The 14002-nt window shown below is 35.0% G+C and overlaps 2 protein-coding genes and 1 long non-coding RNA gene across 4 annotated transcripts in view; 2 read left to right on the top strand and 1 right to left on the bottom strand.

Annotated features, from left to right (window-relative positions):
* LOC111191710 (uncharacterized) overlaps window positions 1–12983 on the bottom strand; it is a 121200-nt gene extending 108217 nt beyond the window's left edge. Inside the window, exon 1 of one of the 2 annotated variants that reach the window (XR_007440767.1) lies at window positions 11770–12983. This is a non-coding gene — a long non-coding RNA (uncharacterized LOC111191710). Of the gene's footprint in view, window positions 1–11009; window positions 11063–11769 lie in introns of those variants that run through there. The other variant, XR_007440768.1, reaches the window with a different exon arrangement.
* Window positions 1825–6464, top strand: LOC103037086 (extracellular calcium-sensing receptor-like). The gene is made up of 6 exons (XM_015600820.3): window positions 1825–2036; window positions 2976–3258; window positions 3443–4246; window positions 4667–4894; window positions 4983–5106; window positions 5472–6464. Exons 1-6 carry the CDS (start codon window positions 1837–1839, stop codon window positions 6365–6367), a joined length of 2535 nt encoding a protein of 844 aa, XP_015456306.3. The 5' UTR covers window positions 1825–1836; the 3' UTR covers window positions 6368–6464.
* Window positions 6612–12011, top strand: LOC103036779 (extracellular calcium-sensing receptor-like). The gene is made up of 6 exons (XM_007231532.4): window positions 6612–7000; window positions 7094–7382; window positions 8603–9409; window positions 9519–9746; window positions 9911–10034; window positions 10682–12011. The coding sequence occupies exons 1-6, from the start codon at window positions 6798–6800 to the stop codon at window positions 11584–11586; spliced, it is 2556 nt and encodes an 851-aa protein (XP_007231594.3). The 5' UTR covers window positions 6612–6797; the 3' UTR covers window positions 11587–12011.
* Window positions 12984–14002: the final 1019 nt, after the last annotated feature.

Raw genomic sequence — 14002 nt, 5'->3', positions numbered from 1 at the left:
GGTTAGTAGAAAAATAAATAAATCTATAGGTGTAATAAGACACAAAATGTCTTCTTACTCTTTACTATAGTCTTATTTATCCATATCTTTTATATTGTAATATAATTTGGGGGAGTACATATTCTACTAGTCTTATAAAATTCTGGTTCTTCAGAAATGATTTATTCGCATTGAAACACGTTCAAATTTATACGCCATCTGCTCCTCTATTTCAAAATTTACTAAATTAATATATTTCAAATATGTATTTTTATTTATAAAATTTATTCAAATCATAAAAATATCCCAGAGCAATTCAAAAATTACTTCATTACAAATGCAGAGATTCATAAATATTCAACCCGCCAGTCTTTTTGATTTTCATCTTCCTAATTTTCTCTCTTGTAGAGGTCAAGATATAGAGGTACCAAACTGTGGAATGAGTTTAACCATTTGGCAAAAATATGTAAAACATTATAAACAATGTTTAAAAGATTATTTGATTAAAGTTTGTGATCATTTTTTTGTGATATATATTTGTAATGTGATATTCTTCTGTTACAATCATTATAATAGATATTTTTATATATTATGAAGTTAAAGGCTTTATTTAAGCCCATGTTATTGCCTTTACCTTCACTGTATTCTATAGCCATTTGCAGTATGTGTATGTTGTTGTTTTTTTTTTGTTTGTGCAAAAATAAAAAATACAAAAAATAATAAATAAAAAATACAAAAAAACAATGAAAAGCTCTGCATGATGCTCAAATGCTGTACAACTTTTTAAACTACACAGAGCTGTGGCTGTGACCACCAGGCAAGAATATTCAAACTTTTGGGGACAGAAATCCTAAAGTAGAGGTAACTTAGGTACGATCTAGAAGTGCACTTGATGTGGACAGTATAAACCAGCCTTTACACTTGCAGTTCTTTAAATAATAAATCTATGCTTCTTCTGCACTGAACTGTCAAACAACTCGGAATTGCAGTTAAAAAGGTCGGCTTGATTTTTTGGGCCAGATCAAAGCTTTACTCTACTGTCCAAGGAACACTGTGTGCTAAATTATACTACAGCTTTGCTGTAAGGGTTTGATAGTATTCAGCAACCAAAGCTAAATAAAAGATTAAGTGAGGTCAAGATTGTGAATAAACAGTGCCCACCTCATTCTCAACTCGCTATCATTGCAGAGAACATAGTTCTACTGCTCTTCAGCTCAATTCTGGCAGGTTTTTCACCTGGCATTAGACATGGTGCCAATAGGTTTGAGTTTAAATTCAGAGATTCATAATTTATTGTCAATAATTTTCTACAGCGACTAAATAGGCTGTGTTTGCATTTGTACACCTGTCTGTACACTAAAAATATCAGGGTAAAACTGGGGTATAGCTACAGTAATGTCTACAAAAAAAGCCACAAGCAATGCTGTGTATTCTGCTCACCTAAGTCTGTGTTATTAAAATTGGAAATTGTGAATAGGAATGTGCAAAAAAAAATAAATAAATAAAAAAATGTTTACTGTTTTGGAGATTGATTTAAGACATAAGACAAATTAAGGTAATTGTTTAGAAAAGAAAAAAGTAATTTAAGACTATTACTTTTCATTCCATTCACCCATAACAGTTTATAAAATTAACTGAATTAGGCAACAATGCCTTGGTTGACAATAGCACAAAATCTATATTTTTGCATATACATTTACAAAACATTGTAAAACAATAACAATTTACTGATCTTGGGTAAAACAGGTAATAGCACTACGTAAGTCAGGTCCACGCCTCAAAACTCAGTCAACTGAGAATACAGAAAAGTTATATAAAAGCCCAGACTGAGGGCTAGTTGCTTTCTGAGGGGTGAGAATGAGTTTCCTGCACACATGGCTGCTGTTCACCCTGGTGAAAGCAGCTGACCCCCCCTGCAGCTTAAGAGGGGTGCCTAACCCTCCTCAGCTCAGCAGAGATGGGGATGTTATCATTGGTGGGATCTTCTCATTTCACAACAGCTGGGAGCAGACACCAGATACATTCACATCAGGGCCACAGCAACCAAAGTGCAAAAGGTGAGGTAATATTGCAGAAAAAAAAAAAAATAAATAAAATTAAATTAAAAAGAATTAATAAAAGTTAGAACATATATATCAGTGAAATTCCACCTTAAATTATGATTACATTTTTTAAGGTTAATAAATGGTAGAATTGGTTGATATTTCTCTATTTGTCATTTGGTCAGATTTTGCTGATTACTATTCTAACTATGTCTCTCAGAAAGATTTACAAATGTTATTCCCAATATGGTTACTAATATTTAACCACAATCAGGATGTCTTTTTACACAGCAAAAGAGTTTTACTTTAAAACTAAACGTGTTAGCAAAAACGGGAAAAAATGTGTGTTCAGAAATGTGATTTGTAATTTTGTTCCTATCAGGTTGATGTGTTTCAGATAGTCAAAATTCATCTTAATGACCAAAATCAAAACCTTGCTATGAAGCAAACCAAATTCATGTTATACTGTGAATGTAGTCATTCTATATGTTATTTTTTTGCTTTTGCAGGTAAATAAACTTTAGAATCTTGTTAACAAATATTTACTGAATTTTACAGGTGAAACAAAGACTGATGGAGAAGATAAAGTTTAGGAACCAGCAGGATCCAATGTTTAACTTTATAACTGCACAGTAAATTTGCCAATGTTAAATCCTTATTAGTGTTAAATTAAACCTATGCTGACATGTATCTCTCACAGTGTTAATGTTACAGTATATATGTTGATTTAGCATTGAAAGTATGTATTGTATGAATGTGGGCTTGCTATTTGGAGTACAACCAATGACTAATGCCTCTTTTGTGTGTTATACTAATGCTTAATAATGCTTTTTCTTTTATTCACATTTGTACGAATTTATAAGGGCAGCACCAAAATGATTCAAGATTCAAGTTCACTGCCACATGTTGCCACATGACATTCCATTATGTTTTTTTGTTTTCTCTTTCCTGTAGTTTAAGTCTCAGAGAATTCCAGAACGCACAGACAATGGTATTTGCTATTGAGGAAATCAACAACAGGACTGATATTCTTCCTGATCTCAGTTTGGGTTATAAAATCTATGACTCCTGCGGATCAGTCGAAATGGCTATAAGAGCCTCTTTGTCTTTAGTTAATGGCCATAGAGAAAGCCAGTCTTGCTCTAAACCTGAAACAGTGCAAGCAATCATAGCAGAAACATCTTCCACCCCAACTATTGCCATCTCAGCCACTGTAGGACCTTTGCACATACCTGTGGTAAAGCATTTTTCTTTTTTTGTTCTTATTTGTGACAAAAACTTCCTTATTTTTAACACTATAAAAATTTGTATATGATTAATGCTGGCTTTAATACATTTGACAATGTTGATTAATTTCATATTTGTGGATTTCCTTCATAATTTTTTTTTCATCCAAATTGTACAAATTTTATATATTGCAGATCAGTCACTTTGCAACATGTGCGTGTCTAAGTGACAAAAGGAAACACCCCTCTTTCTTCAGAACAATACCTAGCGATTACTACCAGAGCCGAGCACTGGCCAAGCTGGTAAGGAATTTTGGCTGGACGTGGGTAGGGGCTCTGTGCAGTGACAATGACTATGGAAACAATGGCATGAACACCTTCATCAGTGCAGCCAAAGAAGAGGGGGTCTGTGTTGAGTTTTCTGAGGCATTCTTCAGGACTGACCCCCGAGAAAACATTCTGAGAATAGTAAATATCATCAAGAGCTCAAGCTCCAAAGTGATTGTAGCCTTTGTTTCATATTCTGACATGGAGGTTCTTCTAAGGGAAATGGCCCTGCAGAACATTACAGGCCTACAGTGGATTGGAAGTGAGTCCTGGATCTCTGATATGAACATCGCCACTGTTGAATGGCAACACATCCTAATGGGGTCCATGGGTTTTGCAATCCCAAAGGCTAAAATCAAAGGTCTGGGGGAATTTCTGACCAGGCTTGACCCATTCTCTGATGTAGAACTTTATAAAGAGTTGTGGGAGATGATATTTGAATGTAAACTTGCCCCACAAGAAAATGTAGACATGAAAGACATCTGCAAGGGCAATGAAAGCCTTATTGAAGTGCAGAACCAATACACAGATGTATCAGAGTTGCAAATTGCAAATAATGTTTATAAAGCTGTGTATGCTGTCGCTTATGCACTGCATAAAGATTTCAGCTGCTCAAAGAGTGACAGTGTTGCTGTGTGTACAAACACAACAAACGCTCGTCAGCCTTGGCAGGTAAGGTCTATTAATGTTAGTTAAATTACTTATAAGGTAAACAACTTATAAGTTAAGTAGAGGAAAAAGAATGACTTTTTTATTGTTATTCTACTTTCCACTCAAATTACATTTACAATTCACAAGCACTCAATTATATTATGTACAAATTTTTATGTAATTAAAACCTGTAAAAAAAGCTCCTTTTTCATGATTTTATCAGTTATGTCATTCTCTAAATTTCCATTAGTGGTCAGGTTCTCACCACAAGTTTCCCGCTGCTGCATTCTGAATTATTTTATTAAGACACTTTGTTTATAAAGACAGTCTGTTGTAAGACTTAATACATTAAAATAATGGCAAATAGGCACTATATAATCATGTAGCTTAATTGATTTTCTGGTCTCAAAACCTCTATTGAGTTTACAATGCATTATTTAGGTACTGAATGAGCTGAAGAAACTGCACTTCTCCACTACATCCAATGAGGAGGTATATTTTGATGAAAATGGAGATCCAGCTGCAAGATATGACCTTTTAAACTGGCAGCAGGGCAAGGATGGCAAAATAGTATTTGTCAAAGTGGGTTTCTATGATGCCTCATTGCCGGCATATCTTCAGCTTTCATTTAACAACATAAGTATTTCCTGGGCCAACAACAACCCCCAGGTATAATTTACAAAGACATATATACAATATAATATACTGAAATAAATAAAATCAATAATAATGTATTGATTTGGCCTGTTCTCTGAAGGTACCAGTGTCTGTGTGCAGTGTGAGCTGTCCCCAGGGCACCAGAAAGGCTGTGCAGAAAGGAAAACCTGTTTGCTGCTATGACTGTATACCATGTGCAGATGGAGAGATCAGTAACATGACAGGTATTCTAATAAACAGCATTTGTTATTAAAGTACAAAAAAAAAAAAACATAGAGCTGTTCACCTAGAAAGTGAGGTGTTCATAGAAAACTACATAAGACTACAAGACTGGTAAAAACATGACAACTGACAGATCTTGTCAAAGAACCTTGCTAAACTAGAATGTCAACAAAATTTATAAAGGCAGTGTTTCTGACAATTAACACGATACAAATTAAAAATATGTATATAAATAAAATATAGATATTTTTTATGAAAGGCTAATACAGGTGCCATGTAGCCTTTAACTTGCTGCCATCCAGCAGTACTGTTCTCATCAAGAATTTGATAGTTAAATTTGCCTTTGTTTTCTTTGTTTCATCCTTAGATTCAGTAAGCTGTTTGAAGTGCCCACCTGAACTCTGGTCTAATGACAGGAAAGATATGTGCATCTTAAAACTGGTGGAATTCCTTGCATTTGAAGAAATAATGGGAATCATTCTAGTATTGTTTTCTTTGTTAGGTGTATCTTTCACAATGGTTATTGCAGTAATATTTTTTGCATACAAAGATACACCAATAGTTAGAGCCAACAACTCAGAGCTGAGCTTCCTGCTGCTCTTCTCACTGACTCTGTGTTTCCTCTGTTCACTCACTTTTATTGGTCGGCCTTCCGAGTGGTCTTGCATGTTGCGTCACACTGCTTTTGGGATCACCTTCGTCCTCTGCATCTCCTGTGTTCTGGGGAAAACAATAGTGGTGTTAATGGCCTTCAGAGCTACACTTCCAGGAAGTAATGTAATGAAATGGTTTGGGCCTCCACAGCAGAGACTCAGTGTTCTTGCTTTCACTCTCATACAGGTTATCATTTGTATTCTCTGGTTAACAATATCCCCTCCATTCCCCTACAAAAACATGAACTACTACAAAGAGAAGATAATTTTGGAGTGTAGTTTAGGGTCAAATGTAGGTTTCTGGGCTGTGCTGGGTTATATAGGACTTTTGGCTCTTTTGTGTTTTGTTTTAGCTTTTCTGGCACGGAAGCTTCCTGATAACTTTAATGAAGCCAAATTCATCACATTCAGCATGCTGATATTCTGTGCAGTCTGGATCACCTTCATCCCAGCATATGTGAGTTCTCCTGGAAAGTTCACAGTAGCTGTGGAGATATTTGCTATTCTGGCCTCTAGTTTTGGTTTGCTTTTTTGCATCTTTCTTCCAAAGTGTTACATAATAATTCTAAAACCTGAGAAGAACACTAAAAAGCAGATGATGGGCAAATGAGATTGTTGTAGACAATATTGTTGTAGATATTGCCTTGTTTAAAGTATATCCGATGTAAGGCATATATCTTTCCATATATCTATTTTAATTAATGTATATTATAATTAATTCTAATAAATCTATTTACCACTGATTTTGTGGAATATTTTTTTGCAAAAAACTAGTTGTGTTGATTTATTTATGTGTTATGTGTATCTAATAAGTGACTGCAATTTGAATGGAAATTTCTTATTGAAAGAAAGAATTAGGACTAGGTTTAATTTCTTTTTCTCTGAAACAGACCCTAGTTGTACAAGAAATGTAGATGACACACCCACTAAAAATCAATGCAAACTACACACTATGCAATACACACAGAACAAACAGCAGACTATAAATAAGGGTGAATGTAGACATTGGCCACAGAGAGGTTTCAAACAGCCTCCTTCAAATGCTCATGCTTGAGCTACTACTGCTAATCTCCATGCCCATTCAGGCAGAGGAGTTAGTTTGCAAGCGATTGGGCAGGGCATTGTTGCCTGAGCTGGCCAAGGATGGTGACTTCAAGATTGGAGGCATCTTCAACTTTCGCACAGGGCAAGATGGACAAATGTTTACATTTCAGAGTTTACCAGTCCAAGCAAAGTGCAAGACGTAAGTATGACAGACAAAAGAAAAAAATGCTTTTGTAATACCTGCATTAAATTATTTGTTCAGTTTTACTTTAAATAATTTGTCTTTCTATAGTTTCAGTTACAGGGAGGTCCAGTTTGCCTTCACCATCATCTTTGCAATAAAGGAGATAAATAAAAACTCTAATATTTTACCAAACCACACACTGGGATACAAAATCTACAATGCATGTGGTTTCCCGAATATCATCGAATCAGCAGTCGCACTGTCCAATGGGCAAAGACCTGTTATCAGTGACGGCAACTGTACCAAGGCAGACACTGTTCATGCCATAATAGGCAACTCAGCATCCACTCCAACCATGGGGTTTGCAAGGATTATTGGTCGGTTTAATATTCCTGTGGTAAGGCACTATGGAAATAGAAATCAAGCAAAAATTGTGTGCATTACTTTTTCATAAAAAAGCATATTTCATTTTTTTTAAACATAATGAATCTAGCAGTTGATCTTTACATACTCTCGGAATCTGAGGATGAATGGGTCCACATTGTGAAAGTAATTATACATAAATAATTACGTTCTACTCTGTTGTTTAAAAGTCTGGAATCACGTCATCTTATTTGTTTTACCATTACAGATAACTAAAAAAATAGAGATCAAGATATCAAATGACGTTTTTTAGATCTTTTAGATACCTTGAGTATTCAGGATGTGCAAATAAACACCAATTAAATTATATATGGCATAAGGAATAAATAATTTACTGAATGTATACTGTACATACAGATATACTTCATCTGTTTCTGCCTAAAAATGTGTCATATACATACACAGCTCTGTTTATAGCTCTGTATATATATATATATATATATATATATATATATATATATATATATATTAGATTGTCCTCCTGTATCCTACAAATTTTAAAGCTATTTAAAAAATGGTGAAGTTTAACAGGACTAAAACTTTAGCACTGTATACATGTATCTAAAACTGAATGTTTAAGCTTAATTACTTAAATACATTTAATGTGACTAAAACACTGATTCCAGGTCTTTAAACTTCAAAAGCAAGTGAAAACAACATTTTGTTACAGTCTGATTATATTCCATATACAGTGGGATCCACAAATCTGATGTCACATTAAAAATGGGGATATTTCATTCAAACCAAAAACGCTAAGTTACAGACTCTGCACTATTTCTGGGTATTCCAAATCAAGCAAATTTATGCTACTAACCACGTTAGTGCCTTTACATAAAAATATCTTCTTTATTCTATTGGACCTTGAATTCAGACATCTTTCAAGTGTACCTGATCTGTTCATCAGAGGCCTTTGTGCTTGTGAACTTGTGAAGTCTGCAGTTTGAGTGCAGATCCTCATTAAGGCAAAGTGGTATAAACAAGCATTTACTAAAAAAATATATATATTATAGTTTTTATTCAAATTGTTATGGTAATAAGTTAACTTAATATTACTTTAAAAAGCAAATGCAAAAAGCACTGCATTTGAACTGGGGGTCCCAAAAATATAAATCCCACAATATCTGTTATAAATGAAAGCATAAAACAAATGCCTGCATTCACTCCTATTTGTTTTCTTATTGTTTCTGCATTCAGATCAGTCATTTTGCCACCTGTGCTTGCCTGAGCAGCAGAAAAGACTACCCTTCCTTCTTCAGAACCATTCCCAGTGATTACTATCAGAGCAGAGCACTGGCTCAACTGGTCAAGTACTTTGGCTGGACCTGGGTAGGGGCTATAAGCAACAAATTTGACTATGGAATGAGTGGAATCGCCACATTTATCACAGCAGCCCAGGAGGAAGGGGTGTGTATAGAGTACTGGGAGACCTTTACGAGCACAGATCCTGCGAGTGCACAAGCGCGAATAGTGAACATTATAAAACACTCCACAGCAAAAGTGATAATGGCCTTCATGTCCCAGGTAGAGATCAAAGTGTTAGTAGATTTACTGTATAAGCAGAACATTACAGGACTGCAGTGGATTGGCAGTGATGCCTGGATCACAGACAACACTCTTACTGAGAGTCTGGGACACACTGCTCTGATTGGCTCGGTAGGATTCACAGTTCCCACAGCAAAAATTCCTGGTCTGGGCCCTTTTTTACAGGAAGTCAACCCCTCTCAATTTCCTGAAAGCACATTTCTTAAGGAATTCTGGGAAAGCGTGTTCAACTGCTCATTGACTTCAAGAGCAGGCTGGAGAACATGTGATGGCTCTGAGCATTTTAAAAATGTAAAAACATTCTTTACTGACGTGTCTGATCTGAGGTTCACCAACAACGTCTACAAAGCCGTTTATGCAGTGGCCTATGCTCTACACAATCTGCTGTCATGCAAGGAAAACAAGGGCCCGTTTATTAATGGGACCTGTGCTAACCCCTCTGACCTACAGCTGTGGCAGGTGTGCAGCACAATTTTTTTATCATATTCAAAAAACATACTGAAAAGACTATTATAAGCTCACTACATAAACAATAGACCCAGGTTAACATGATTCTTATTTTTTCCAGGTCTTACACTATCTGCAAACTGTAAACTACAGCATGGAAAGTGGTGAAACTGTGTTTTTTGACAACAAAGGTGATTCTCCTGCAAGATACGAACTGATAAACTTGCAAAAGGCCACAAAAAGCACAATGGAGGTGGTCACCATAGGCTACTATGATGCAACCCTGCCCAAGGCCCAACAGTTTTCCATGAACAACATCAGCATTGTTTGGGCAGGAGGCAGACAAAAGGTATTTTCTAATTAGTCTTCAGATACGACCAGAATTCCCGGGTGAAAATTCAACACACCGGAGCATTCTCGCTGCACAAGACAACAGTATAAACATGAGAAAACATGTCAAATTACATCTTATTATTGTTGTTGTAAGACTTGTTTTCCCCTGATGTGTGGCAGGTGCCGGCATCTGTGTGCAGCGAACACTGTCCCCCAGGGACCAGGAAGGCTTTACAGAAAGGAAAGCCAGTCTGCTGCTATGATTGCATTCCATGCCCTCCAGGAGCAATTAGCAACACAACAGGTAATGTTTTCCTGCTTGCGCTTTCTATGCTCACAGTCCATCTAAAACGGATACAGTGGAGAATATGAATACAAATGCAATCATCCGCCTGAGAATTAATTAAATATGTTTTGCAATTTAATTTTTCCAAAAGTCTCTCCACAAGCAGATATGATCAAAACAAAGGTTAATCAGTTCAACAACAAGTCAAAAGTTTAGAAACACTGTTTATTACAATAAAATAATATGATAATAGAATATGTCCTGTGAAATATTATAGCATAAATAAAATAATGTTTTTTTTTAAGAAAAAGAAATGTAGTTTCAACTGTTTTACATCAGCAACTGTTAGAATAGATTGGTTATCCAGAAAATTTAAAAGTTTAAATCTCATTGCAGTTAACCTGACACAAACTACCATTAACACAGAATATTATTTATTATTTAATACGTTTATTTTCTTCTCATGTGTATTAACAATAATATTATATGTAAAACTACAGAGTATTTAGGATCTAGTCTCTTGTACTTAAATCTTAATTATACTATTATTAATAGTATGCTATTCTTAACCTTTTTAAAGGTAGTATAATCAAAGCTCAAACACTGTCTTACATTTACAAAATATTATTAAAACCACTATGAGTAATGTTCTCGTCTAAATGCAGATGCATCTGACTGCCTGAAGTGTCCAATGGAGTATTGGTCAAACCACAGAGGCGACTCGTGTGTCTTAAAGGAGGTGGAATTCTTACTGTACACAGAAACAATGGGGATTATTCTGACCGTTTGTAGCATATTTGGAGCATTTTTAACAACAGTAATATTTGCAATTTTCTTTCACTACAGAGAGACTCCCATTGTCAGAGCAAACAACTCAGAGCTGAGCTTCCTGTTGCTTTTCTCATTGACTCTATGTTTCCTCTGTCCACTTACATTTATTAGTCGGCCCTCTGAGTGGTCCTGTATGCTGCGTCACACAGCGTTTGGGATCACCTTCGTCCTCTGCATCTCCTGTGTTCTGGGGAAAACAATAGTGGTGTTAATGGCTTTCAGAGCTACACTTCCAGGCAGTAATGTCATGAAATGGTTTGGGCCTCCACAGCAGAGACTCAGTGTTCTTTCTCTCACTCTCATACAGGTCCTAATTTGTGTGTTTTGGCTAACAATTTCTCCCCCTTTTCCATACATGAACATGGATTATTATCAAGAAAAGATCATTTTAGAGTGTCGTTTAGGTTCAGCAATAGGTTTCTGGGCTGTGCTGGGTTATATTGGACTTTTGGCTCTTTTGTGTTTTGTTTTAGCTTTTCTGGCTCGGAAGCTGCCTGATAACTTTAATGAAGCCAAATTCATCACATTCAGCATGCTGATATTTTGTGCAGTCTGGATCACCTTTATTCCAGCTTACATAAGCTCTCCTGGAAAATTCACTGTAGCTGTAGAAATATTTGCCATTTTGGCCTCAAGCTCTGGTTTGCTATTTTGTATATTTATTCCAAAATGCTACATTATACTTTTCAGGCCAGATGAAAACACTAAGAAACATTTAATGGGAAAAAGCCCACATTAATTGTGATATACTGTATGAAATACCCCAAAAATAAGGGGGAGGCACAGTATAAAAGGTTAAGTACCCCTGCCAAAAAACATATTCAATTACATATTTACATCAATTACGAAACATTTAAAGTCAAATTCATAGTGTCCCCAGAATAATGGGGATAACTGAACTGTGTTTCCTCTATATACTTACTATTATCGGTCAGCCTTAATGGTCCTGTATGCTGCATCACACAGTTATTTGGGATCACCTTTGTTCTCTGTAACTCCTGTGTAAATAAGAGCTTTTAAAACATTTACTGTAAAACGTGTATTCATTAATACTATGGATGATTGTGAAACATTTAAATCAGTTTAATATAAGCTGTCAGAGGCCTACAAATAACTTCTTGTTCATATCTAGAAATAAACTTTGGCAACATTACCATCACAAAATTGCTCCCTCTAGTGGATACATTTCTATTTACTTTAGTAAATTTAGTAAATCATTAATGACTATGAACAGTACTGTGAGACACTTTTCTAGATTATGTACTTTAATATGACAAGATGTCATGTTATTATGAGTGATGACTGTCATTACATATTATATGCCTACAACTATAAAAAAAGGGTCATGTTATCATGAATAATGACTTTCGTGACAGATTATGTCAATTAAAATTCATGGCTTCTTTTGCCTTTACAATTTCTGTTAATGGTAACTGATGCACATGACAGCATATGATATCTGTTATGGTAAAATAATACCATTATTTGTCCGAGTTAAAGTTTAAACTACAGGCTGAGGACAAGTGTAATTAGGCATGCATTCAAATTTCTAAATTATCGTACAGTATCATACAGTAATTGCATTTTTAGAGAAACATTGGCATTAGCCTGACGGTAAGATTTGGTCAATGTTTCAAACCGATTCTTGCTGGAAAATACTATACTGGAGAAGGACCAAGCAGCACTGGCTGAGCTACTACAATTGGCAGACAATGACTACAATATAATGCAAATACATGCTACATTTGTTTCTAAAGTTATACCGTGGTGTATAATCTCTCTGTTAGTTATAAATGTGTATATGAGCATCGGCAGAATTATACATGTGTAATATCGGATATCGGTAACGGCCCAGAGCTCCCACCTAAGTGCATCCTAAATGTAATTACAAAAAAAACAATGTGGATTAATTTAATTAATTTTTAATTAATTATTTAAGTGCTTTAATTGTCTCATATTTTCATACACTCTGTTAAACGTAAATCATGTATCACAAAAACAACACAAATTGATTTTATAAGCAATAGAGAAAACAATATTTAAACTAATTAAGGTGGTTTAATACAAATAAAAAAAGGCATTAAACAACTGTTGTATTTCTTTGAGTTGTTCTTTTTATGGGGGTGAGTGAGTGATAACACATACCTTTTCAATAAAACACAAAACAGGAATTTGGTGTATTGAGGTTATTTTTGAGGTGGTTCCTGAAATCAACACAGGGTCAGATTTACATACACATAGTCTAAACTATGCATACAGCAAACCTAATATTTGGTTTCATGTTCTTTAATGAGTTGCAGCTTGACCAGCTGCTTTTGAAAGCAAACATCAAGCGTCTAGTATAATTCTTCCTGACAGATATATATATATATATATATATATATATATATATATATATATATATATATATATATATATAAAAAACTTGGTGATTTCCTAGCACAATCATTTTGCATATTTGATATCAGGACTTTGGGAAGGCCAATTCAAATGTTGCTGGTTAGTCAGCTTTATTCATTCCACACCAGCTTTAATGTGTTTTTATTACTATTAAATAAAAACATGCCACATAGGCCAGAGGTCTTACATTCATTCTTTTTGTAACAAATTTTATCTCAAAGCGGCTTTACAGAAATTCAGAAATAAGAAAAAGATCAATAAAACATAAAACAAGGAAGCTAAAGGTGACTGTAGCAGAGGAAAGCTCCCTCAATACTGGAGGAAGAACCTGTTATGATGTAGGCATTCACTGTCCTCAGTTATACAAAAAATAAGACTCTTTAGATTTGTCCAATCTGGAAAGCTGAGCATTATATCCTGGAATGGATCTGATATATAGCGTACTGTTTCTCGCTCACTGGACACGAGAGAGAGAGCAATCGTTTGATGAACTAATAACACAACTAATAGAGGCATTAATCTACTTTCAATCCTAAATAAACATATAATAAAGGTTTAATTGTGCACTTAATTTTCAACAGGGTAAAGTTTGCAGTTAGATTTAGGATTAAAGGGGACATGAAACATTTCAGTTTGTACAAGTTTTCTAAGGGATTAAATATAATGGAATTTATTTTGGGGGGGATTTTTTATATAAAATGTTTACACACTAAATTATAATATATTTATGTTTGTTATGTTTGAGCTAGGGCGCC

The sequence above is a fragment of the Astyanax mexicanus genome, chromosome 9 (assembly GCF_023375975.1).
Source record: "Astyanax mexicanus isolate ESR-SI-001 chromosome 9, AstMex3_surface, whole genome shotgun sequence".
Lineage (NCBI taxonomy): Eukaryota > Metazoa > Chordata > Actinopteri > Characiformes > Acestrorhamphidae > Astyanax > Astyanax mexicanus.
This window is presented reverse-complemented; position numbering and strand designations above follow the sequence as displayed.

What these genes read in the sequence shown, in the direction of transcription:
- LOC103036779 (XM_007231532.4), top strand. Translation starts at nt 6,798, where the DNA reads ATGCTCATGCTTGAGCTACTACTGCTAATCTCCATGCCCATTCAGGCA. An exon ending in GTCCAAGCAAAGTGCAAGAC is followed by an intron (nt 7,001 to 7,093) that starts GTAAGTATGACA and finishes GTCTTTCTATAG; the next exon opens with TTTCAGTTACAGGGAGGTCC. An exon ending in GGGCAGGAGGCAGACAAAAG is followed by an intron (nt 9,747 to 9,910) that starts GTATTTTCTAAT and finishes GATGTGTGGCAG; the next exon opens with GTGCCGGCATCTGTGTGCAG.
- LOC103037086 (XM_015600820.3), top strand. Translation starts at nt 1,837, where the DNA reads ATGAGTTTCCTGCACACATGGCTGCTGTTCACCCTGGTGAAAGCAGCT. An exon ending in CAGCAACCAAAGTGCAAAAG is followed by an intron (nt 2,037 to 2,975) that starts GTGAGGTAATAT and finishes TCTTTCCTGTAG; the next exon opens with TTTAAGTCTCAGAGAATTCC. An exon ending in GGGCCAACAACAACCCCCAG is followed by an intron (nt 4,895 to 4,982) that starts GTATAATTTACA and finishes TGTTCTCTGAAG; the next exon opens with GTACCAGTGTCTGTGTGCAG.